At 41.7% G+C, this 27,844-nt stretch overlaps 1 protein-coding gene across 6 annotated transcripts in view; it reads left to right on the top strand.

Annotated features, from left to right (window-relative positions):
• The first annotated feature begins 5,655 nt into the window (after positions 1–5,655).
• The window catches only part of prickle2a (prickle homolog 2a), a 40,000-nt gene continuing 17,811 nt past the window's right edge, over positions 5,656–27,844 (top strand). For 2 of the 6 annotated variants that reach the window (XM_039675054.2, XM_039675052.2), the window contains exons 1-4: positions 7,749–7,884; positions 15,300–15,455; positions 23,920–24,033; positions 25,609–25,746. In XM_039675054.2, coding sequence (XP_039530988.1) covers positions 15,324–15,455; positions 23,920–24,033; positions 25,609–25,746 — 384 coding nt within the window. In that variant the 5' untranslated portion in view covers positions 7,749–7,884; positions 15,300–15,323. Of the gene's footprint in view, positions 5,795–6,183; positions 6,286–6,370; positions 6,471–7,537; positions 7,885–14,072; positions 14,285–15,299; positions 15,456–23,919; positions 24,034–25,608; positions 25,747–27,844 lie in introns of those variants that run through there. The other 4 variants (XM_089119208.1, XM_039675050.2, XM_039675051.2 and 1 more) reach the window with 4 other exon arrangements.

The following is a 27,844-nucleotide window of genomic DNA, read 5'->3' as shown; positions in this document are numbered from 1 at the left end:
TTGACAAAGGCAAGTGTGTTTGGTTTGAAATAATACAATATGCAAGTTATTCAAAATTAAGACAGTATTTTGACACTTTCTTGTTATCAAACCACAAACGTTCAATGTTACTGTCATTACCTGTGGTTAGTACTAACAAGTTATGCTGGAATATATTGGCCTTGGTAAATTGTTTTTGTTTTGGCTAGTTTGTCTTTCCTGGGAAGTGAACTCGTGACCTTGGGGATATTAGTGCCGTTCAGGAACCAGAATGCTGGAAGTCTCTTTAGATACTGTACTTTACTTCACTAGTCCACGTTTGACATTCTGATAACTATACGTAACTTTGCATAACTACATGTTAACTAACTCTCATTAGAGTATTAGTCGACTGTCTGCTAACACTTGATTGTGATGTTCCTCCAACAGTAACTTTGCAAGAACAGATCAATGATTCTCCTAACCGAACAGGGTCTTCTAATACTCTGAGGCGAGTTATTGACACGTAGCTGCAAATTAACGAGAGTTATTGACATTTCGTTGCAAAATCACTCGTAAAATGTCTATACTGGAGTATCCAAATAAAGTGTAACCCTGCTCTGATTAATTGGCCAAATATAACACATCAAATTGAAATAAGTATATTAATTCAAGAGTAACTTCTCTTTAAAGACGAGAACACTTATTGTAAAGCGTATTTGTATTTGTGTGGTGTCAGGTGGACTGCGGTTACCCTTGGCACTTTGACATGCTCACGGCTCAGCATATTCACACAGGTGGGTGTTATGAAGAGGATTTATGGATTACTCTACATTGAGAAGCCTTAAGCACATTAGCGGTCCACTAGTCAGTCTGCAGTCCACAGCGCATCGGCTGCAGGGCAAAGAGGGAAAGGGGAATTGTTTCTAATTGGTCAGTATAGTCTTCATCACCATTCTGTGCAATCATTTACAAATATTTCAACATATTATAATATATTACGCTTTGAAAGCTTCAGTAATTTATGTTTTTTAAAATTCATTTTCACGTGCATTAATAATTTCGCACCCGAGCCACTTAGTAAATTTATTCAAGTACAAAACAGCAAAAGAGTTACCAGAAGCAGCACAAATCATAACTGTACAATACCATACTGCAGGACAAGCTTTGCACAGACAGCCTTTTCTGTTAAGAGCGCTAGATGCATTAGCATCGGACATTAAGGTCATATCTGACTTGAAAAAGTTCACTTCCAGGGTTAAGTTGTGGCTAAAGGCAAACCAAAACTTTAACCATTTTTAATTTTAATTTTTTTTACATTTTAATTTTATTAATTTTATCACATTTGATACGGTTTTCCCTATACTCAATATATTATAGTCGTTTTATGTATTTTGGAGGTTTAATAGGTGTACATGTTGTCTTGGCCATTTTTTCCTCTGGTCTGTTTTAATGCGTGTATGTCTTTAAGTGATAGTGGGTCTGCCTGTCATGTGATGGGTCTGTCTGTCTTCTGTGGATCGGATATATATACACCGGTGGATACCGTTATAACAACACTTCAGTAAAGCTATTTTTAGGCAAAGATAAAGCATTGCACTCTATAATAACCATCATGCCATCATACTACCCGGCACTGAAGAGCAAAACTACTCATAAAGCACACTCTCGTCAGTAATAATGACCAGCACTGGCAGTGACAAAGACAAAAAAGCAAAAAGACATCTTACCTTCGGAAAAGCTCCAGGCGACGAGTGGTCGAGTTTCAGAAATCTTTCTTTCCGTCCGTTACGCTACTTCTCTGTAAGGTCCCACTCCAAACGCAAGAGACACGAGCCGAGCCTGACGAGTGTGGTTCTTCTGGTGACCGTGAACAGTTTCTTGAGCACAGAAAATGTCTCTCACACACTCATAGTGATCGTGAGTGTAAGATAAAACACTGGCCACAGCTTCAAGACTACTTTCTGTTTTGATTTTGGAGATAGCAACAGTATTGGAGATATCATTCCACAATGCTAGACTGTTAAACCCATGATGAGCTGTATGGACTTTACATCTTAAAGGTCTTGTTTTCTGGGTCTGAATCACACTTACATTTCACCAAGAATACGAAGTACAGTCGGTGTAGCTCCAGTTCATCCTTGATGTTGGCAGTTGTTTCTTCAACTACTTACTCAGGGTCTGATTTACCGGTCAACCCTGTTTTGCTGGGACAGGTGTATCTATCAGAGAAAGCAGAATTCATCTTTACCGCAGTGGCGGATTTAGCGAATTGGGGGCCCAAGGCGAAGGTAGTATGGGGCCCCCCATCCGATCTTTAAAAGAGAACGAAAAAAGTTAAAACATTTTTTTTTTTGAAAAATAAACCATTAAATGGCACTTTCTGGATAGTTTTGTGCAAAGAAATATAGTAAAAAAAAATAGGTCTAACAATTCTTATATTTCTGTAATTCGCACAGATCAAAACACAAATATGCTGACTGAATAGATTGCTAGTTGAGAAACACTGCTTTAATTAATGTTTTTATGATGACTTTGTGAGAGCTTAACTAAACTAGCTTATTTAATGGACCTTCTTTCGCCCTACAATCCACCGCGTTCTGTAAGATCACTAAATTCGAGGCTTCTGGTCATTCCTAGGATATCTAAGTCCACTAAAGGAGGGAGGGCATTCTCGCATTTAGCTCCTAAACTCTGAAATAGCAGAAATAACTCCTTCCTGATATTGTTTGAGGCTGTCCCAGTTTAAAACTAGATTAAAGATGCATCTGTTTAGCCAAGCATTCACATAATGTTTATCTTTTATTCCTCTGTTGAATCAGATCGGATGCATTTAGTACTATAAAACTTGAAGAGTCTATAGGTTATTTGTATAGGTTGCATAGTATTTACAGTCATTATGTTCCTGTGTGTATTGCGTGAATGACGGGTGTTTGGGCAGATATTGTGTTTTGCGGTGGGTGGTATGCCATTCAGAACTGTTGCCACTGAAACAGCATTAACGCACTAGTGGGGCTCAACAGCCTTATTCAAACGGGTTGGCGCGTATGGTTGGGTTGTGGAGAGATTGTGAGATTGTGGTTAGGTCTCAGCAGCAGGAGGTATGTAGAGGTCCGTAAGCTGGGCTGAGTTAAGTGGGGGACGGAGGGGGGGGACTCTGGGATGCCAAAGTCACTGTCTTCAAGTTTTTAACATCTACTCTAGTGTAATGGAAATCATTATGAGCACATCATTATTAGCATCTATACTAATTATTTCCCATTTGCTTTTCTGCAGTTATCTCGGGACACTAGAGACGACTCGACGCCTGTGAAGAGACGACTCGACGCCTGTGAAGAGACGACTCGATGCCTATGGAGAGACGACTCGACAACTGAGAAGAGACGACTCCACGCCTGTGAAGAGACGACTCAACGCCTGTGTCCAGTTCCTCGGGTACATCATCAACCAACAAGGTATCCAGATAGACCAGAGGAAGGTGGACACCATTCACAACTGGCCCCAACCTGTCACCTTCAAGGAACTCCAATGCTTCCTAGACTTTGCCAAATTCTATTGCACGTTCATCCAGAATTACTCACCTCACTCCTCAAGAACCGGCCCAAATCTGTCTTCGAACCCCCTGGCCACGAAGCCTTTCAACACCTGAAGGATGCACAATCGCTCCAATCCTGGTACACCCCAATCCAGAACTCCCATTCATGGTCGAAGTCGATGGGTCTATCACAGGGGTTTGAGCGGTGCTATCCCAGCGGCAGGGTGAGCCTCCTCGACTCCATCCATGCGCATTCTATTCCAAGAAGCTGTCCCCGGTGGAGTAGAAATATGACATCGGAAATCGTGAGCTGCTCGCCATCAAGCTTGTCTTGGAGGAATGGAGAGACGGCTGTAGGGAGCTCATCACTGCTTCGAAGTAGATCACTGGAACCTCCCTCCTGGAACATCTCCGAGTGGCCAAGCGGCTCAAACCGCGACTAGCCCGTTGGGCACTATTCTTGACATGGTTCGATTTCACTGTGACCTACTGACCCGGTACCAAGAATAACAAGGTGGATGCCTTATCCTGTCTGTACAATCCTGAACCTGAAACCTGTCCTCCAAACCAGTTCCCTCTCCAGCCATGGTAGTCAGCCCAATCCAATGGTCCCTCGATGATCAGATCTTCCAAGCCACTCGCACCAAACCTGCTCCGCCAGGAGGTCCTGAGGTACGGTTGTATGTAAATCGTTTCAAAAACAAATATTGTCTGTTAGCTCTAATGTGACCAGACCCACGTGCACAAGCAATTCAAATACTAATAGTATTTGAATACTAATAGAACACGAACCTGTAAACACCCTCATTACCTCAAAATAAAGAATCAAACTTCGTCGGTCCTCTACTTTCCATCGAGTTTGGAAGACAAGCTTCGAGTTTACCTTGGATTTACCTCAGAAGAAGAATAATGCGATTTGAAGATAAGATCTTTATGGTAAGAAATGAATTATGACTTATAATAGTTAACGTGTTATTGTTGCATAAACCTCACATTGTTCTAGTTGAACTGGTGCCAGACTAAAATGTATAAAATCGACGGAAACATGTTAAGTTGAGACTATAGAGAGGCAACCTTTCAATGCTAAATAAATATACATGTACGACACGAGGATGTTTTAAGCGTGATAATATAAATCACAGCATGATATAAAAGTAGGAGATACCCAGACATCCCTAGTCCCACCTTGGCATTGACTATGACAGACCTTCCTCCGTCCAACCATCACACCTGTGTATTTGTCGTAGTTAACCGCTTCTCCAAGGCCTGTAAACTCAACCCTCTTCCTCTGCCCATCACATCCGAAGCTGCAGAACTTCTGTTCCAACAAGTATTCCGTCATTATCTACCAGAAGACAGAGTATCGGATAGAGGTCACCAGTTCATCTCCCAGGTGTGGAAGACCTTCTTCAAACTCTTCAGTGCAAGATTCAGGAGATCGGGAGATACCTGCGGTCATACTGCCACCAGCAACAAGACAGCTGGAGCTGCTACCTCCCCTGGGTGGAGAATGCCCAGAATTCCCTGCGCCAATCCACCACTGGGACAAAGGGTTTGGCTCTCCACTCGCGGCATCTTTCCCTGCCCTGCCGTAAGCCCTGCTACATATGTCCCTGCACTGTGCAGAGGCAGTCACCCTTCAGGCTCAACAGGCTCAACCTTCCACCTCACTACCGTATGTCACCTTCATTTCATGTCTCCCTTCTGAAACCCTTCACTGAACCTCTGTTCTCTTCCCCTACAGCACCTGCCACGGATGAAGTACCTCCTCCTCCAGATGTTGCTGACGAGGACCTAGTGTACCCATGAAGATCGCCTGCATATAATAATAATAATTTTTGCTTTACAGAAATGCAAGCGACTTATAACGATAAATCAATAAAAACGAACACTTCAGTACACTACACAAGAGAAAAAATATATGGATTATTGTATGTAACTTTAAAAGTTATCATTTGTTATGACGTTATGAAATGAGATTGGAGTAAAAGCACGTAGCCTAGTGTTTGGCGCGTTTTGCTTTCAAATGCACAGTGCGAGTGAACATAACTTACAATGCTTTACGTTATTGTTACCGCATTATAAATATCTACGTTTGAACGAATATCCGCAACCAGCGTATTTAAGAGTAAAAACGGGTCTAAACATTATAATATTGGTATAAACACTCATACTAACCTACTTTTATATCATGCTGTGTTTTATATTATCAAGCTCAAAACATCCAAGGAAAACTCGAAGCTTTTCTTCCAAACTCGATATGAAGCAGAGGACCGATGAAGTGTGACTCTTTGTTTTGAGGTAATGAGGGTGTTTACAGATTGGCGTTCCTTCTTGTGGACTCGTAGTATTTGAATTGCTTGTGCGCGTGGGTGTGGTCACATTAGAGCTAATGAGCACGCACTTGAGAAACGGTATGTCTCGTTGCTTTCATACGGATTTTTGACCGTAAGTAGCTCCTCTGCCATCACCAGAGGTAACGGGCATCGCGACATAACTATTAGCTGTGCTAGAGCTAGCATTGACATTTTTCTCTGTTGAGGCGCTGAACCGTTTCCTGAGATCCATTACAGCTTGATGAATTATCAAGCTAAACGTTTTAGACATTTGCTTCACAAACTTTGCACTGTCGACTCTGCTTAACTATTAACTAACTAATGGTTAATCTAGTCTCTCATTCACCGCTATAGAAGTTTAGCCAACTATGACAACGTCCGCTTCTGAGAAACCCGGAAATGTCTATGCCTATTTTGGTGAAGATTGGGCAAAAGTCCTAAGAGGAACTTGAAAAGGTATGTTAATAAGAACATTGATTATGAACAAAATGGCAGAAAAAATTAAACAGATATTAAATTGGAGATACACATTTTGTTGTAGATTATGTTGATGACGTGTAAGATGACAGCAGAAACGTGGAAATAAGACAGAAGTGAATAATAATCATGAAGAGCAGACTTGAGTTCCACACGAGGTGTCGGTAAGTTTGTCTACACTTCTACCGTTGTGCCTGACTCAAGGATTCTGGAAAAAGAGCTTTGTTTTTAGCTCTCACGGTTCCAAAGTTATGTTCCAAAATGCAGATTGCCTTATTATGCCTCCTAGTGTTGGTACACGAGTGGATCCATCCAGTCGAGTTCAGGGCTTCTGACGAAGTTAGTGCTGTGCTGAAAACTAGTTTCTACTACTTAAGATGAATAGCTTAAATGTAGCTCAAACAGTAGAGCATTGGCACTTGCAATGCCGATGCCAATGGGTTCGATTACTGTGAAAGCAAGATGCAATGTAAGTTGCTTTGGATAAAAGTGTCTGCCAAATTCATAAATACTCATTTAGAGATTTGGAGACGATCATCCATGCTTTTATATCATTCAGGTGTATTTAGGACTCTCTCAGTCATTGGTGAATCGATTGTAGCTGATTGCAGTTCATAACGCCGCTGCTAGGCTATTGACCGGTGTGAGAAAGAGGGACAGAATCACCCTGATTCGAACATCCCTTCAATGGCTACCTATCAGATTTCGGATCATCTTCAAGGCCTGATTATCATTTTTAAAATGTGAAATGGTCTCGCGCCCTCCTATCAGTCGGATCTTATTATTCCGCACCAGCCAGTGAAGCATCTGAGATCGGCAGATAAATTATTGCTCCCACGGTCCCGACTCAAGTGTCAGGTTTGGAACAACTAGCCGCTCGCCGTCCGCTCAGGAAGAAGCACTTTTATAGTTTGGCGTTTGACTCTGACCCAGGAGAGAATAAATATTCATTTTATGATGTTGTGTTTTGTGTTCTCTGTGTTTTATCGATGGCTTTGTACAGCACTTTGGGCTGCACTTGAGGCAGTAGAGATGTGCTGTATAAATACAAAAAATAAAATAAACTTTTAGGGCAGAAAAAAATCATAAGGAAATCAGTACAAACACAAAACCACAATCGGTGCTTGGACCTATTAAAAAATCTCTTTTTCCTACCTTGTTTTCTGTGAATATCTCTCTCTCTCTCTCTCATTCTCTCATTTAAACCTGCGCATCTTGTCTCCTTTTGAAGCTTTAATGGACGGCTCTGCCCACTTCTGTCGCTCAACTAGCTTTCTTGTGATTCTGATGAGATTCAGATACTCAGCCTGTGATTGGTCGAGGGCTGATGACTCACTCCTACAGGCTGTTGGGAGGAAGGCAGAACTGACACTCAGAGAGGAAAATGAAAGCATCTTCTTCACTGCAAACACTGAATCCCACACCATCCTAACTAAAGAGAAGGTGAACCATCCACAGAACCCCAGGCTCATTCCCCGTCGGAGACAACGGACGATCACATCCAGCTACCAGCCAGAAAACCTGCAACACAAGACAGGAAAACACCATCCAGCCAGAAAAAGGGAGAAGGAAATCAAGGTAAGTAAAAAAAACCTGTATGACTGAGTAGCAGAGATAACAAATGTAATGCTTATAACCCTGTTATACTGTGTATGAAAGAAGATGAAAATATATATACTGTAATGAATAGAGCATAACATAGATTAAGTTAATATAGCCTATGAATGTTTGTTATCTGATGTTTATGATGATTAGATTCGCATGAGCTGAAATGAGTGTGACAATGAGAAATCACAGAAATCTGCAGGGTTTGTTTATCTCGGGGGTGTGAGCAGAGCACATTGCGCAGTTATATGAGCTTTAAATGGTGTGTGTGTTTGTGTGCGTGTGTGTGTGCGCGTGCGTGTGTGTGTGAGTGAGTGGGAGAGAGAGAGAGAGAGAGAGAGAGAGAGAGCCATCAATTGCATTAGTTTCTCTGTATATTTTCGGTTATGTGTAGAAATGTAACATAATGTGACATGATTGTGTGTGTTTACATATAAAATGAATAGTTTGTGATGTTATGATTAGAGGTGTGGATAATGCAGTGGGCGTTCGATAAAATTGATCAAAATGTTGTTAATGCGTATATTGATATAAAGTAATAAATAGAAATAAATATAGTTGGATTTAGTGTGTGTGTATGATGTGTATGTCTGTTTAACTTAAACTACAAATATATTCATTTCAAGTGTGCATATTTTCTACATGTGTGTGTAATGTTACACAGTTTGTGCCAGTGGTGTGTAGTGCGCACCTCTTTGAGCTGTGAGATGTGTGTATTGTGTGTTGTGGTGTGTGTTCATGCCTGCACAGCTCTGTAATCGAGTGGGTGGCAAGTGAGAGATGGTTCAGCTTGTGCAAGAGCAGAGTGTGAGTGTGTGTGTGTGTGCGTGTGTGTGTGAGGAGAGATGCTGTGAAAACGCCACAGAGATGAGTGTTAAATGAGCACATTCTCCTCCTCCTCCTCCTCATATCCTCAGTGTTTCGTTTATCTCGAGGGAAAGATCTGTGTGTCTGCTGTTGTCATTACTTCGATCTGCTTTACATATTTCATGGATTACCGCAGACATATGCACCCGTGATTGGTTTAGGGGCCAGACGTTTGGCGGTTATGTAACTATTCGGATTGGTGCCTTTCATGTAACGTCAAGTGTAAATTGTATAATCTCATTTCTAATAAAAAGGACTCTATATTCACTCATTATTACATTTTTCAAATATATACGTATACTGTATATAGGTAAATAATGGCACGCATATAGTAGTAGTGACCCAAGCTGACCATCGAGGATACATGCAGTATTTTGTTTCTCTTTTCAGACCTGTAAATATTGTAATGTACATGCTATGGATAAACTGTGGACAAACGCGGATTCCAAAATGGATGTGATCACATCAGGAAGTTTATACCAAGATAAATGAATATGAATAACTTAAAAAGTAAGAATCCTTGAGCCCTACTCATCCTAAAGGACAGAGCCTTGAAGTGGGAGAGGCGATGTCATTTCCTCTTTATCTGCATGTTACCATGACAACACTGCACCGTCTCCATCACCCTGTTAGTTGTTCTTATGTTGAAATGTCTCATTTATTGATTTTAATTGAATTGTTTCTTAGCTTTGTTGGCTTTGCTAGACCCTGCAGATTTTGCAAACATCTCTAATAAACGCATTCCTTTCCTTGGAAGCTTTCACAGGCTACATATTACTTTTTTTTATGCATGATGGAAATGTGTGTAATGCATCACAGCAGGACAACACACTCCAGTCTGAAGCCTTAGCGAAGCAGAGCAGTCCATTGGCTGATGACGAACGCCACGCTTTGACTCGTCCGTCAATCCTCAGATGAAGGAAGCTAGCCGGACCCAAGGAGTTAGGCAGCATCTCGCTCCCTAGTTAGGGTATGTTCTCAGGTCACGTCTCCTTCTGTGTTACTGCAGTGGATTTCCCCTTCGCTGCTCAGTCACAGGACGATCCAGGCTTTATCCGGTTCAGTCATGACTCCTGGTCCTAACCCTGACCCTAACCCAGATCTGTGTGAAAAGCAGTCGGGATTGCGTTGGTCTGTGAAGCATGTCGCTGTGGTAATTTGCTTGACCGAATCTCCTCTTGTCCTCAGTATAGTTATAGACGCATGTGCGCCGGAGCGGAGCGAGCTCTCAGAGTCATGGCGTCACGCAGGAGAAACACACTCCAGCCGGAACCAAACCGAGAGCAAAACCCACCCAACATCTCATCACCAATGAAGCCTACAAAACAACAAATCTGCTCAGAGGATGTTGGAGCCATCAACTAAACTACCTTCTAAGACTACAGAAGAGTCCCATGAAGCAGCACGAGCCGGACCTGAAGGTTTCGCTCACCTTGTCCCGCACATGAATGGAAGACGAGCGGGACAACACCCTCTGTTGGAAAGGGGAATCAGCCTCTGTCTCCTGACTAGTCCATGGGGACACTCCACAATGTGTTTTTAATGCCAGAAGACCTCCATCCTCCAATCTGTCTTCAGTACAGCGGTGTCGTGTCAGCGGCTCCTAAGCTAATCACTAATGATCTTTACAACAGAAGTGAATCAATCAAAACTAACTTCAGCTGGACAATATCTCTATTCTAGAGCTGCTGTGAAGCCAAAACATTCTGTTACTGTAATCTCTTCACTGTATGATTTGAAACTGATTTGAAACAGTCCATATTGTTAAAAGCACTATTTATATGAAGATGACTTGACTTGACTTCGGGAAATGATTTATCTAGCCCATGTTATCTTAAAGTAGCTGTGACCTAAGCAAACAAGAGGTAAAGTTCCTTGGACACGTTTTATCTGCAAAGGGAGTTCAACCTGATGCTGACAGAATCAGAGCGGTCAAAGCGATGAAAGAGCCATCAAACATCAGCGAAGTGCGAAGTGGTCAACCAGTGGGGCAAATTTATTCCAGGACTGGCTGGAAAAGATAAGTCCCTAAGAGATCTGCTTTCAAAGAAGAACCAGTGGGTTTGGAGCTCTGCACAACAAAATGCATTTGAGAAAAGTGAACTGACATCAACACCTGTTCTCACACTCTACGATCCAAACGGAGAACTTAAGCTGTCTGCAGATGCCTTTTCCTACGGACTTGGAGCAGCTCGGTTTTAAAAAGAAGGGGTGCAGTGGAGACCTGTCGCATATGCATCACGCTCCTTAACTGAGACAGAGCAGAGATATGCATAGGTGGAGAAGGAGGCGCTCAGACTAATGTGGGGATGCGAAAGATTTAAAGACTCTCTCATCGGGAGACATTCCTCCTCAGAAACTGACCGTAAGCCACTTGTCAGACTGCTGGGACAACAAGCCCCAACCGAGCTTCCGCCCAGGATCCAGAGGTCCCGACTCAGGTTCATGAGGTACAGTTCCTCCATCTCACACATTTCAGGCAAAGCACTCTTCACAGCGGACACACCGTCACGTGCTCCTGTCCCAACGCTACAGCAGAACTACTGGCTGACACAAACATCTACGTCTATGAAATAATCAGAAGCCTACCTGCTAGCTTGACATAAATCACACAACTGAAAGAACAACTAAAAACAGACATCTGAAGTCATGTCATTGTGTCAGAGAGGCTGGCCAGATTACAGGTCCGATCAAAGCACAGATTGGCCACACACTTTATGAACTGTTACTGAAAGGCACCAGACTTGTGATTCCTGCCACTATGTGCAACTCTGTCCTCGTAGCCCTACATGATCGAGGGACATCAGGGAATGTCTAGATGCAGAGAGAGAGCAAGAGAGACGGTGTGGTGGCCTGGTCTGAGTGGACCGTAACTGCACCATATGCATTAAAGAACGTGCCAACTCAGCGGAGCCTTCAATGCCCAGTGAGTTCCCTGAAAGACCATGGCAAAAAGTTGGAGCTGATCTTTTTACTCTCAATAACAGTAACTATGTACTTGTGGAGGACTATTACTCCAGATTTGTGGAGATAGCTAAACTGACGTTATAGTACACCTAAAGTCCATCTTTTCCAGACATGGCATTCCAGAGCTTTTCTACAGCGACAGCTGACCTCAGTGCTCAAGCCAGCTGTTCAAAGACTTTGCAGCAGCGTATGGTTTCAGACATGTAACCAGCAGCCCAAGATTTGCACAAAGCAATGGTGAGGCTGAGCGTCATGTCCAAACTGTGAAAAGACTTCTAAAGAAAGCAAAAGACCCATATATTGCTCTTTTAGCTTACAGAGCAACCCCATTGGCTAATGGATACAGCCCAGTGCGGCACACCAGAACCCCAGCTTGCTTCTTTGCTCATTCCCAGCCTGCCGAACGAGGCTACGGTGGAAAAAGGGAGAGAGAGGAGACTCAAGGACAGTATTGTGCATAACAAAAGACATCGGGTGAGAGATCTTCCCCAATTATCACCAGGACAATCGGTGTGGATCACAGACACCAAGAGTAATGGGACTCATATGTCATGGAGAGTCCTTCAGGAGTCATCAGGGGGAATAGGCATCATCTATTGCCATTGCCTGAAATCACTCCAAAGGTGCAAATTCCAGGCACACCCGTCAGACCTACAGGGGGCGCCAGACTCACACCAGGCTGTTCAGAGCCTGCAGTTCTGTGCTGTTGTGAAAGGCCTAACAGGATGTAGGAGGAGCCATGGCTGGAGACATGAAGCTCTACAACGTGTCGCTTGAATCTATGCCGAGAAAATACGACAAAAGTCTGAATAGATTATAGTAATGACACTTTTAGTTAACCAGCATGAAAATAACGATGATGTCATAGATATTGCATAATGTCACAATGCAAAATTTTTTTTAGCGGTTTTACAGTAGGATTTGTTTAGGATTCCTTATATAGAAGTTGTTCATTTTTTGTTCTTTTAATTTTGGGATGAAATTTTTTTTTGTGAGAATTACTCTGCTAACTCAAATTGAGTTGCTACAAACAAAAGACATTTTGATGCAAAGAAATGATTGACTGAAATGAACAGCGAGACCGCGAGTGATGTTTACAGGGGAATGGTTTACACATTCTTGCTCTCGGATCAGCACAAGGTTTCCACGGAGACGTGTCACTGCGAGAGCTCCATGGCGACCAGAGCACGAGCGCTGTTCACTGGAAACAGACAAAGCCAGAATCCTGCTGTTAGTTTGAATGATTAATGTGTTCACGGTCACTGAGAGAGCACATCTTTATGTGTTCCCGAGACTGTAAAGATGTGCTCTAGAATCCAGAAACATATCCAAAAAGATGCATTTTGCTGTAAAGAATCTTTGTTTTTGCTCTTTAGATATGGTGTAAGCTCCTCCTTCAACGTCTGTGGGCGTCTTTCATCTATTTTATTGTTGATTATTATGGAAATCTTACACCTAGAGGGGATACAGAAACTGGAAATGAGTGTGTTTTCTATTGTAAGTTCTGACCTGCTTGTTGTTTGCCATTTTCATTCTTGTGCAGTTTTATGCTTTTAGTGATTTCTCTTTACAACTGAAAGCCGCATATTCCTCAGATTAGCTCATCATTTCCGGTCACATCTGGCCTAAATCAAATGGAGACATGCTGCTAAATATGAACTGTGGAAAAGGACCCATCACAGACATGTAAAGTAAGGCCAGTGCAGTGCGTATGGTTTTGTCATTAATACACAGTGACGTGAAGCCATCACCGAGGCTTAATTATCGACTCAAGCGCAGCGGCAGTAATTACAGCTGTATTACCCGGAGCCCACTCGCGACACTGACTGACGACAAGTGTGTGGGTTTGGATTATTTTCTCATCTTCATCATCGTCACTGAAAGCCTATATAACATTTCTTATTCGGGTCAGGACGGATTGAGATAAACAGGAAAGGGATTATTTGTTTCATGTAGTAATTGTGAGTAAGCTACTTTGGCCAGACTTTAACCTACACAGACACAAGAGCGATGCGGTTGTGTAGTCCTGTACGGTTTCAGCTCAAGATGGAAATGACATATTCCTACATTATGTTTTTGACATTGTCTAATGCTCAGAAAATGGCAATTCTGGTCGTTGTTCAGCCTGTCCTACCTAAAGCGTGTAACTCGCCCTGTGTGCCACCATCTTCATACGTACGTCATGGGTTTGGGCCTTGATTTCCGGATTGGTCAATAATCGTGTGAAATAAGCAGTATTGTGATAAAGAGTCTAGAGATGTGAAGGTCAACATCAGTCCTTTAGTGGAGAGCTTGCTCTCATGTTGCCTTTACACAAATAAGAAAGTCTCTCTTTCTCTCCCTCCCTCCCTTTTTCTTTCTTCCTTTCTTTCTTTCTCACACACACCCACACAGAAACAGTCACATCCACAGGCAGAGCGAGAGCGAAGGATGAGGCATGACACATAAAAGAGAAAAGCATTTATTTTGCTTGCTTTGCTTTAGCACTGCATGCGCTTCTCTTTCTCCGCTTCCCTCGGGTGCTGATGTGGAGATGCAGGTCTGTATGCCTTTAAACGGGAGAGTGTTGTAGCGATCTTTGCAGCGCCGTCTCTACTGTATGATTGGCGAATCGCTGTTTTCATGATCTGATGCTTCTGGAAACCATCATAGCCGTGTGGTTTTCCTTTCTTTGCTTGTTGTATTCATGTTCTTTCTGTCTATCCTTGTTTTTCCTGCTAATTCTGAAGACCAAATTAATGTTCATGTGGTGCGCAAGTTTGTGATGTCACATTGACGTCTTGTGTGGTATAAGATTGCATAATTTATGACGTGAAAGAAAACTGTCAGGTGTAGAGGTTCACAAACCAGACGATGAAAAAAATGAAAAAAGACGATGATCATAACACTCTCTGTGCTGAGGTGAGGTGATTTGGATCGATCATGCGTGGCTGAGATGTTATGTTGATAATGGCATCAGAATTCATTTATTTTTTTACTATCTCAGCGCCGTTCATCAAACAGGCACACAATGTTTTTGAAGACATTTGACGAATTCACGTGGCTTTGTCTTATACATTGCACAAAAATATTGGTATCATGTGGAACTGGAAATTAATTAAAATATCGTCACATGATGTCGAATATGAAAATATGCAGTTGTTTCCTTAGAATAGCCCCTTCTATTTGATCTAGGACTTAAGAATGTTATTTATTGAATATACCTAATATAGTCTGATGGATTGTCATGTTACATTTTCCATAATATTTGTGGTTAGTGAAATGTACATTATAATTTTCCTGTCTAAATGCAGTGTTTAAACTATGTTTGATTATGCATTCCTCAGTATCAGTAAATGTGTTGCAGTCCATTTCAATGAATTCCATTTATTTCAGCACTCTGCCAGTGTCCTCATATTGATTGAGCATTTGGTAATCTGCTTTAATAAAACACCAAATGTCCCCACAAAGACGGTAATACCTGTCATTCAAGTTTTGTGTGATGGGTCGGGTTAGTGTGTGTGTCACACTTAGATCTACATTTCTCATTCCTGTCTGTCTGTGTCTCTCTGCAGTGTTTGATGGAATGAAGTAGTGAAATGGCTCTGGATATGGAGAGGACAGTCTCTAAAATCATGTTTGACTTCCAGAGGAACTCGACGTCTGATGACGACTCCGGCTGTGCGCTGGAGGAGTACGCCTGGGTTCCACCTGGCCTCAAACCTGAACAGGTAACACACACTTAATGACATTTGCAACTCAATTTTAAGGGAGAGTTCACCCAAAAATGACATTCATTCACATATAATCTGCGTACACAAACAGAAGCTCAAAAGTGTTGAATGAAACTCGCTGGTTTTGAGTGGAAAGGCTTTCAGTGGAGGGACAGAAATCTCTCGGATTTCATTAAAAACATCTTCACTTTGTGATGATGTCATTATGAAATAAATACATAAATTGCAATGAATTGTTTAGCTTTCCTGCATTTATCAGGCGTAACTCATCTGTGAAATAAATATGTGATCATTATACACAAATGTAAAAAAAATATGTCAATATTCTATGGATCTACAGTCATCGTAATATATTGCCCGAATCAGGATGGCGATGTCTTTAGTCCAGCCCCAGTTACCTTTATCTGGATGGCGTGTGTTACTCACGGTAAGATGTCCCTCGCGGAGCTCCTCTAGAAGACTCCCGCGGCCATTTATTGTTTTATCCGCGGCAAGAGTCCTTATCGCCGGCGTTCTTCTGCGATCACACGTTCTGGATTACACAACGGAAAGTATGCTTGACGCTGCAGGGAAACCTGTAATACCAGCGTGGAGTTCCAAAACCTGAACTGGATTTACGGAGTGGAAGCCTCCAGCATTGTATATGCCAATGCCTAATCCCGGAAAACGTACCGGTATGACTATTAAAAACCAGAGTACAATCTATCTGTGGATGACTGTTTGACTGGATTGTTGACTGTTTTTGAGAAGGGGGTTTATTTATTTTTTTCTCTTCTCCTACTTTGACTATTGGAACTATTTTTTCTGCTGCTTATTTTTATTTTTTATTTTTTTGATTATATCACTGATTGTTGTTTGGACTGATTGGACTACAGAAGATCTTTGTACGTTTTCTTTACTTGAGACTTAAAGTCCCCGTGAACCGGAAGTTGCAAACGATTTTTCTCCAGTGCTGTGACGTATTTCCAAGTGAAACGGAATATTGAACAGAGGGCAGGGTTTTACTCTAGCGCTCCTCCTCTCCATCTCTCGCTCATAGCAAACTAACGGTTTGAGGGGAGTGGTTAAGCGTTTCCCCACCCAAACTGTGAAACCTACGTCATCAGAAAAAGAAACCGTTCCAGACCGGAAGTAACTTTTCAGATTTTGATTAAAGATTACCAAGGTAAAACATTTTTTTAATATATTTTTACTTGCACGGATTAATTGTTCACCACAAGACTAGTAATATGCGCTAACAAAGTAAATAGGTTCAATTTTGATTTCACAGGGACTTTAAACAATGAGCTCAAACTTAAAGTAATAACAGATAATCCTGTCTGGTACTCCAGCATAAAAAAAACAAAACAAAAACAAACTAAGATTATGGGAAAACGTTACATTAAAGTGGCAACCCATATGGGACACAAATATTAAAACTTGTGAGGAGGAAAATACCCTCAAACAAAACCACATCATTTAAAACAACTAAAACACAACAACCAATTTTAAAAACAAAATGGCTGCATCTCCAAACAAATCTTGCCATGAAATGGAGGGAGATCAAAGCCAAATCCCAACCAAGGCCTTTAAAGAGGATCTTATTGATGTAATGGCCTCGGATCAGGATCAGAACTGTCACAGTGTCTGGTTGTGTTTCCCTTGTTTATCACTAGAGGTCCTACAGGTTCTCACGGTGTCCTTCACATTTGACTTCATTTCCCAGCATTCTGTCTGTCACTGTCACTCATCGGTTCATTGCACTCAGCTGTTCCCCGTAATCATTGTTCCCAGCTGTTCTTTGTTAGTCTTGTTAGATATGTGTATATAATCCCTGTCTGTGTTAAGGGGGTCGCACACCGGACAAGAAGCGCAGCGCCACACAACTCCAGGTATCGCACACCGGACGCGCACTTTCTCATCAGTGTATGGCCAGCAATATTGTAATGTTTAATGACATGAAATGAAGATAATGTCTGTTCTATGTTATTATTGTACTGTACAGTTAAATACAATCGTTGCTGAGTCTGCAGTCTGAAAACTTTACCTCAGAGCATCCGTTAACTGAATGAATTGAGAATCTCACCTGAAAAATCTAATAACATCAGCAATTGTCATTCAAGCAGCTGATTTCTGTAAATGAATGCAAAACTACATGTATATTGCAGCATAGGGCGAAGTCAGGATCCATCAGCAACGATTTGAGACAAAAATAATTTAAATTTTATATAAAACTATGTAAATGGCGCTCTGTGGCGCAGCAGGATTTTGAACACAGTGCTGAGCCGTCGCTGGGCGCCGCGGACAGACGCCGAACGGCGCCGCCGGTGTGTGTACACTCATAGAGAATAATGTGTTCGAATTTTAAAGACGTGGCGCTGGGCTTCTCGTCCGGTGTGCGACCCCCTTTAGTATGTGTACGGAGTCGTTGTTTTATGTCACCACACTTTGGAGTTCTGTGTTCATTGCCGGTTTCTTGTTTTGTTTGTTTATTTGTATTTGGCTTGATAACAAATATGATGACTTTGAACCTTGCCTGGATGACTACGAGATGGACCGCCCTTCATTAAAACTACTGCAACTGGATTTTCTGTTCCTTATCTGTGTTTGTGACAGGAACTCAATCCCTTCTTCCTTGTACATTCATTTGTCTGTCCTTAAACAACTATGATTCACCATGGTACTCTGGCTGCCTGACTGCCATGCATGGGTTGGCACACGGCGTTTCAGCCATTGCTGCCACGGGCGCATGCGCAGTAATCCCATGCGGAGTAGCGGGCACACCGAGTTTATTAAGCCTGACAGTGTCTGGGTTTATTGGGTTTAATAATACATCTAAAACAATACTTTATCCTCAGTCTTCTGACAAGAAAGCATCAAGACTTGCATACTCACGTAACCTCAGTTCCCTGAGTTACGGAACAAAGTATTGCGTAGCCAGCCGCACTGTACTAACTGGATAGTTGTCGCTTCAGTCCTATAAACCTGATATAATGCCGAATTCTGGGACTAATATAGACTGAGGCCACGCTCCTTGACGGGCTCTGATGTGAATGACGTAGAGTGGTCTCATTGGTCGCACCTCAGAGGAGCCCGCGCCATTGGATGTGCTTTTTCTGCAACAAAGCCTATGAGCAAGCCATAAACTCAATGGGCTAGCTGTGCAGCTGCAAATGCGTTTTACATATAGGTTTCAGTAAATCGACAAAAAGGAGTTTTCCCCCTGCATATAGCTATGCAATACTTTGTTCCCTAACTCAGAGAACTGAGGTTACTTGAGTAAACAAGTAGTTTCTTGATGCTTTCGTGTCAGAAGACTATGAGGATGAGTTAGCGGAGAGAGTAACAGAGTAGCGGAGTACAGTGTTCGCGTGTACAGCAGGAAGGTGAGATTTTGCTTACATGTACCGAAGTCTGTGCAAATGCTGAAAGCCACAAATTGAAGAGGATGAAGTTAATAAGCTAATCTTGACGAGTATCAATCCTCAGATGGCAAGCCAACTTCTAAATAACGGGGTTACGTCTGTTGACAGTTTAGTCCATCTTGGACAACAGCTGGAAAAGGACAAGGAAAACCAGCCACAATATGAACAAATGAAAAAACTTGGAAACTCAGAGTAACTAGTCCTGATTCTGTTCAGTCGAATAACCCAGACAATGGCAGCAGTACCACAGGAGTCCTCTAAAACCCCCTTGTGTTAGCGGTGTAAGGGGCTTCATGCTCCTACTTGTCCTCAGGGTGGTTCTGCTAAGAACAGCAAATATAAAGGCCAGAAAGTTCAAATCCTGTTAAAGGTACCTATGGTAATCTACTGTTATCGCTGTCACTCAAATGGAGTCTGTATACTCACCTACTCATCCTTTCTCATCATCTCTGCCACAGCAGTTGATTGTTCCTGTAAGCATTGACTCTTGGCAAGACCAAGCTTTGGTTGACACAGGATCTTTATATGCACTGCTAAGTGAAAAATTGTGGTTAACCATGGGTTACTCATTAGCTCAGACCCTGAACTGAGGGTCCCATTTCTCTGGCTGATGAAGGAGCTCAGCAACCATTAGGATGGGGTGAAGTACAACTTGCAGTGCAAACATTAACAGTCACCTTACCTGTGGTTGTCCTTGCTCCACAGGTGCTTGCCTTTCCTGTTGTGTTGGGTTTAGATTATATTTTCTTCAGTGAGCTACAAATGGACATCCAGAACAATGTCTACTGCTTTTAGCCTGTTGATAAATGTTATTTTCTCTTCCACCTTGTACAACAAAGGAATAACCAAACCATCTTCGTGTGGCATGCCAAAACACCTGCCTAGATGAAAGAGGAAAGGAACGTTTTCTAACCCAACTCGAACAGAACTCTGATGTCTGCACAGAGACAGGGAGTCCACATTAAGGAGAGCCTATCCTGGAGCATGAACACATCAGAGCTGCTGAAAAAGGCCCAGAGGAGACTGAACTTTCTGAGAATACTCTGGAGGAATAACATCACACAAAGACGAATGGTGTCCTTTTACCGTGACTCCATTGAGAGCATACTAACATACTGCATGTAGGTATGGGACACTAGCTGCACGGCGGCTCAGAAGAAAGTGCTCCAGAGGGTCATCAGCACCACCCAGAAGATCGTCGGCTGCCCTCTCCCCACACTGGAAGAACTACACAGTTCCCCTGGCCTCAAAAAATGCCCAGAACATCACAAAGAACAGCCACCATCCCGGTCACTCCCTGTTTGAACTGTTGCCTTCAGGAAAGTATCCATGTCTGTGGATGTATGTTCAAACTGTTTTTGTGCAATGACTGTGTGGTCATACTGTGTATGACTGTGTATGTTTATGTATGCTGGTTTTGCATGCTATTTTTATAGACACAATGAATGATGCAGTGACTGGAGAGCACTTTAAATTTCATTCTACCTTTGACATTGACCTATTCTAGACCTATTCTATTCTATGTTTTGGGTAAAACAAGTGTTTTGACATATCGAGTTTGTTACCCAATATGTTTCTATGAAACAAAAATCTAATCGTGTTTCTCCTACAAAACAGAAGGTTATCATACAGCTCATCGATTAGATGTTAGCTGCTGATGTCCTCTTCCTCTTTAACATGGTTTTCTCCCGTTGTATTGATTCCCAAGAAAACTAGTGGATCCCGTTTCTGTGTGGATTACCGACAGGTAAATTCAGTCTCCCAATCAGATGCCTATCCGCTTCCTACCATTCAAGAAATTCTTGAGTGCTCGAGTCGTTTTTTTCCACCTTGGACCTCAACAGTGGATATTGGGAGGTTCGACAGTCAAGATAAAGCTGCCTTCACATGCAGTCAGGGGCTATTTCATTTCAAGGTCATGGCTTTTGGCCTCATGCACCAGTGACATTTCAGCGGTTGATGGAGAGAGTCCTGGGAGATCTGCAGGGATAGAATTGTTTCGTTTATATGGACGATATAATGATCTACTCTCCATAAATGAAACAGCACTTCATACAGGCTGTTTTAGATAACCTGAAAGAGGCTAACCCAACTGTTAATATGAAGGAAACACATTTCTTCCATACTGTACCTCTCTGAAGTTTCTTGGCCACATTGTGACTGCTACAGGTTTCCATTACATGAGAGTTGATGTTAAAACTTCATGCTGATTTATACTCGGCTTTCGCCAAGATAAGCACAAACTAAGACATAGTTTTACAGTAACCTATGGTTCTCCATCCATTTACGCTTCTTTCCATATGGTGGTGTGACTCCCCTTCTGTCCGGCGTTAACGGCTGCAGTGTACTTGGCGCGTCAGCACACGCGACGGCTGCAACTACAGTGTGGTCTCCCTAATGGACCAACACGACAACCGTCTGGATTGAGCCGAGTAGGGGACATCTCTAGGGTCTTCAAGTGGGCACCTTCCATCCTCAGTGTTTCATCGACTAGCCCACGACACCCCAAGAGGGCTCGACAGTGACTCTGGCGTTCCAGAGTCACCCTCCTCCGTCCCCCACTCAACTCAGCCCAGCTTACAGACCTTTACATCCCTCCTGCTACCGAGGTTGCTCCTTCTTCGTGATTAACTCTTTCCAGCCCTTCCTCGTAGCTCCTTCCTCATCGTCATTTGAAGTCCTGGCAGGGGTCAGCGTCATGTCCTCACAGGTGTTGGGTCATCTAAAGTCCTGGCAGGGGTCAGCGTCATGTCTTCACAGGTGTCGGGTCACCTGAAGTCCCGGCAGGGGTCAGGGTCATATTCTCACAGGTGCTTTCGTTATCTAAAGTCCTGGCAGGGGTCAACATCATGTCCTCACAGGTGTTGGGTCATCTGAAGTCCTGGCAGGGGTCAACATCATGTCTTCACAGGTGTTGGGTCATCTGAAGTCCTGGCAGGGGTCAACATCATGTCTTCACAGGTGTTGGGTTATCTGTAAGAGACTGGATCCAAAACTGGAGCTGGTGTAATCTTAAGAAACAGAAAGTAAATGGTGAACAATTCATTTAATCTAGATCTCTTTAATATTGACTGGGAGAGCGAGTCTGAGCCCCAAACATTAACAGGAAGGCTATTTAAGAGTTTAGAGCCAAATGTGGAAACGCTCTCCCTCCTTTAGTGGATTTAAATATCCTAGGAATGACCAGAAGCCGAGAGTGTTGTGACCTTAAAGAACATGATGGATTGTAAGGCGATGGAAAACCGGTTAAATACACAGAAGCTAACCAGGAAACCAGTGTAGGGATGGTACAATTTATTATATGATCATATTTTCTTGGCTAGGGTTAAGGTTAGCTTAAGCTAAATATAATGTCTTATTTCTTTCTTTTGATTTTGGCAAGGATGTTCAGTATTCTGACAGGTTTTATTAAATGAACTCGTAGAGATATAGATATCAACGATCTGTGCTTGTGAGGGAAATAGAGACAGATGAGGATCGCTGAGCATGTCTGATTTGCTGTTGAAAATCTCTCTCTCTCTCTCTCTCACTCGCACACCTTTTTAAATATTGGATATCGATATTAAATATCAAGCTTTTCATCTCAGATGCAATCTAAATTCTCAATATATCTCAGTTCATCTCCCAGCAATACATTACACACACATTACACAAAAACAGCGTTTTCACACCTGTCCCATCCGTACCGTAGTAATCTTCGATCATGGATTGGATGAGGTCTCCCATCGGTGTACCCCTCTTCTTCTCAGTCCGTCTGGCTGCTGCCAAGGGTTTTCAGTTTCTCTTTAAATCACCCAGCAACTGTAACCCAGCAATACAAGACATCCAGATCTTGACCGTCCCTTTCTGGTAGAAGTCGAAACCTTGACTTGGGAGAGGGAGCAATGGTTATTAACTTACACATTTTATAAAAATGAAATACTACATTTACAGGGAAATCAACACAGGTGTCGTCATTTTATCTATCACAACTCAAATTAATTTCCCTGCATAGAGGGATCTCGTCTATACCCAGAAGCTTTTGTGCTGGAAAAATATTATTATGAATGCTTAAGCAATATCTCAGAAATAGTGATATGTCTGGCAATATCTCAGCAATATACCCGATGGAGATTGGGATATTGCTTAATATCCGAGCACCAATGCTAGCCCAAACATTTTTTTTCAAGCATAAGTACATTTGAATATTCCTCAATTGTGGGAGCTGGTAAATCTGGTCATTTTTGTGTTTATACGTTATTGTTTTACATGAAAACATTGACAGGATACATGGGTTTTCCTGTCAAATTTGGGATATAGAGACCTTCTTTATATTTGATGTCTTTACTATGTACTTATATAAAAATTGCCTTGGACCTGTTTCAAACAAGCTGCTTATTGTATAAATACAATTTTGTTACAACGTTGTTACATTGTACTTAAGTCTTACATTTGAAGTACCTGCTTATAATTTCTTATGTAGTTACATTATTAATGAAAGCTCAACCCTAAACTTACCCAACTGTAATACCCAGGAGCAAATAGAAATCTGGCAAGAGTTTAAATTAACATGCAGGTCGACAACATTTATGTACATAATAGTTAAACAGACCCATATAATGAGATGTGGGACCATACATCCTACAACAAACCTAAAATAATAGTTTAATTAAGCAAATCATTATAATAATTTTTGGAAATGTTTTTTTTTTAATCTACATGTTTTTAATTTATCCAATCACCCCCACAGTATAGACAAGAGAATATATACATTTTCCATCTATACATTTTCATCGCATGTTTAGCATTTCTACAAAACGAATATGAACCCTTGATCACCAGAGGCATCTTTTCCAAAACTGTATTGTCAAGGTGTTTAATGGCCAAAATGAAGACCTACACATTAATCAAGTCCCCTTTTATTACACAAAGCTTTCAAGTGGTTTATGCAATAGTCAATAGAACAATTACAGTATATGCACAATATGAGTGTAGTCTGTACTGTGACAAAACATGTTCCTAATTGTTTATATGAATTATAACCATTTGCCTCTGTCTGTTTCTGTTTGCGCGAACAGGTTCATCAATACTACAGCTTTTTCCCAGAAGATAAGGTCCCTTATGTGAACAGTATTGGTGAAAAGCATCGAATCAAACAACTCCTTCAGCAGCTGCCCCCGCATGACAATGAGGTTTGTTAGTACAATCATAACTCAAAAAAGTTGAATACAAAAATGCACAACAATAGCATATACTAATCGCACATACTTTTATTCTTTAATTTAATCTTGAGGTCAGCTTGTCTGTACTCATCTTAACATGAGACTTCAAGTCGTAAAGAGTTTTAGATTAAGATCATTAGATTTTTTTTTTTTTGAGAAATAAAAATTGAAATATAATTATTTAAAGAAGATTACATTCTTTAGCAATATTCGCACTGGATTAGGATTTTACCGCATCCTTACCGCATGTCATCCATCTCCATCTAATCATTCTTTTCTTTTTTTTTGCTCTTCTCATGATTTCAGCTTTCTCTTTCTGCAAATTGTATAGTTGAATAGTGTAGGTAATGACCTAGCACCCAAAACACTACAACACAGTGTCCATTCTTTGTGAAAGACCAATGAAAAGGCACACAGGAAACAAAAACCTTGAAAAAATTATATACGACCCACCAAATCACAGAGATGCCAATTTGCACGGGACTGATATTGTCACGGGACCTCTGTGTTCGACGAAATATGGTAGGTCATATGCGGGGGAATTTTTACTTTACAAGGTCGATTCGCACAGGATTAAGACACAGACACCCTCCACAATTATTACAAATGACTAGAGGTCACCATGTATTACTAATCCCGTGGGAATAGGGCTTGTTACAAGTCAGAGGTCAATTACTGATGCTTAGCTCCTCAGTTAAATAAATGTCTGTTCCCTTTCAGTCAGTCCCGTTCAACATTACGTCAGAACGACTGACCCTTTGGGATCTTGTATGAGAGCCCAATCACCTTTGAGTGGAACTAAATGAGCCGATGCACACTGGCATACAGCGATGCTGACGTCTCCATTCCCTCGTTTAGGGAAGACATTCAGACCTAGACGTTTGCTAGATAAATGTGCTTGTCAGAAATCAATTATCTCCACTGGTGCTGAATGCAACATTTACAATACTAGAGTCAAGTCACATTTATTTATATAGAGTGTAAAGATGATCAGACGATCTTGTGTCCGGGTGACTGGTCTCAGACGATCTTGTGGGTGAAGATACTGGATGTGGAGGTCCTGGGCTGGTGTGGTTACACGTGGTCTGCGGTCATGAGTCCGGTTGGATGTACTGCCAAATTCTCTGAAACCCTTTTGGAGATGGCTTATGGTAGAGAAATGAACATTCAATTCATGAGCAACAGCACTGGTGGACAATCCTGGTGCCAACATTAATAAATGTGTTTGGGATGCTCTGGATCGGCATACACCCAGCAACTTCGCACTGCCATTGAAAAGGAGTGCACCAACATTCCACAGGCTACAATCAACAACCTTTTTTTTCAATCAATAACCCCCCCACCTTTGCGTTTGTAATTTTGTTAGTGTAACTTAATCACAGCTGTTTATGACTGAAAAGGAAGGTTGCTACTTGGCTCATTAGAATTGAATATGCAGTCAGAGGTTCATCTCCATTTTATAACGCCATTGCATTAGGCTCATCCAATAAGAATTAAGATGATCTATAATGATGCTTGCTTACTGATGATACTTTCTAATGTCAGGTTCGGTACTGTACCTCACTGGATGAAGAAGAAAAACGGGAATTGAAGATCTTCAGTAACCAGCGAAAGAGAGACAATCTAGGCAGAGGCACTGTCCGACCTCTACCCCTCACTATAACTGGAGCTATATGTGAACAGGTACATGTGAGCACTAAATAACAGCAAGCCAGAGACTGGTACAAAATATAAGCTTTTTGAACCATTCATAACAATGCAGGCAGTAATAGTCTTTTAGTGGAGATATGCAATCTTTTGTTTCTCACCCTCATTATCTAAGAGATGTGCACGTAATCTTTCCATAGCAGCCAGACCGGCAGTCATTTGCATAAATTAAACATTAATACATCGACCAATCAACATCTTTTCTTGAATAGTGACCTGGATTAACAAAAATGAGTAGCCATGCAGATGTAGTAAAAATATTTCAGTATATATTTCAGTAATGATTGCATATTACACTGCGTATTATAGGCTGCACAATAAAGGTAGGGACACACCAAACCAAGCGGCAAAGAACTAGCGCTGATGAATGCCGAGTGTGTTGTCTGTGTTAGTGTTGTCGCCTTAAAAAGTCTGTGCTTGAACACACCGGAACGACTACAGGCGACTGTCAACTAGCATGTGTGTTCCGTGCCTGCGTGTAAAGGAGATAACTGTCTATTTTAGCAGATATATTAGTCTATATTCATCATTCTAACAGTGAAAGCGAACTAAGACTGCATGTGTACAAACCATAAACAAAGCTGTGCTTGCTTACCGTTCTGGGCTGAGTTTCCCGAAACCTTCTCAACGCTACATCATTCTTAAGTTACGCTGTACCTTATCGTTAATACGTGTTTGCTGAAATGTTCTTGGTTAAGTATACCTTCTGTAAGTCATCAGTTCGGAAGGTTGGTCTGGAGCACTCTTAGCTATACCTTATCACTGTTGGCAGTTCACTCCTAACGCTAACGAATATTGTTTTAAATTGAATACACCCAGTGTTCAATTAGGCTAATTCAAGCGTTTTCATGAAAATAATAAAATTGTCATCACACTGATAGTTGTTAGCTTTTTAATTGTATTATCCAAAGGTACATCAGCTGGCAAGCCATTCGAAAGGAAAGGCTTATTCGTCTATTGAAAGAGAATGACTATGGCAGCGATACAGTGAATAGTTGTGCTAATTCAAAGACGGCGCCGTCCGCAAAGCCATTATGTGCACTATTATATTCGCGAAACCTTTAGTCCCCTGGCTACCGTGTCAGAAGATACAATTCAAAAGAAATTTCGCCTGCCACGACTGCAAATTCAGCAGCTTTTAGATCTTATTAGTCTAGATGTGTCGAGACAAACTCGACGAACCACCCCCTCAGCCCCGAAATCCAGCTGCTTGCGGCTCTCCGTTTTTATGCAGTGGGGAGTTTTCTGGAGGTGGTTGGGAATGTGACCAATTATTTTTATTTCTTTTTATTACAAAGATTATTATTGTAATTCTTTTTTCTTCGCCATAGCTATTGATTGAATGTTTCGCGTGCTGCGCTTTTGTTGAGTAGGTCATCCAATCACAGAAAATTTTTATTTACACCAATAATGTTTATGCAGCTGCTGGGCAATCTACCCTGATTGTGGAGTAAATAAAGCATTTATAGCAAATACATTATGATAATATAAGTGGCCCTTTCTAATGCGATGAAAGCATCCGAACAGTTACTGTATAGTGGGTTAGATGCATGACACGTTTGAGCACGAAATTATATAAAATATCCAGGGTTTAATTTAGTTTGCAATTTGTATTTTTTAATTTTTTACAATATCCCATGAGTCTAAATAAATGCAATTTCCACTATTTCTGAATTGCTTCTTTTAAAAAGAACAGTAACGCAGTGAAGCAGCCCCTGCACGAGAGAATAATTGATTCTCGAGCCATCGATATCAACAAATTCAGCAACATCGCCACGGACAGCACCGGGTAACGTCGCACGTAAGAAGGTATATCTGAAGCGGCTTCCTAAGGCATAGTTCGAGGAACACAACTAGAAATGGTACACCTTCAGTTAAGTTATACCTTAAGAGTCTTCGTAGCGTGCTAAGCGACAACGTTATCGGGAAACTCAGCCCTCACGTTCTTTATTCCACTTCGCTCATGTTGTTATGAAAATATTCGCGCGGTGGAATGCTCGCGCAAGATGATGTAAAATCAGAACAGCCTTCTGTCTGTGCCGTCATGACTTGCTCGCTTTCATCACTTTTGCTC

This window comes from Pimephales promelas, chromosome 14, assembly GCF_988280905.1.
Source record: "Pimephales promelas chromosome 14, fPimPro1.hap1.1, whole genome shotgun sequence".
NCBI lineage: Eukaryota > Metazoa > Chordata > Actinopteri > Cypriniformes > Leuciscidae > Pimephales > Pimephales promelas.
This window is presented reverse-complemented; position numbering and strand designations above follow the sequence as displayed.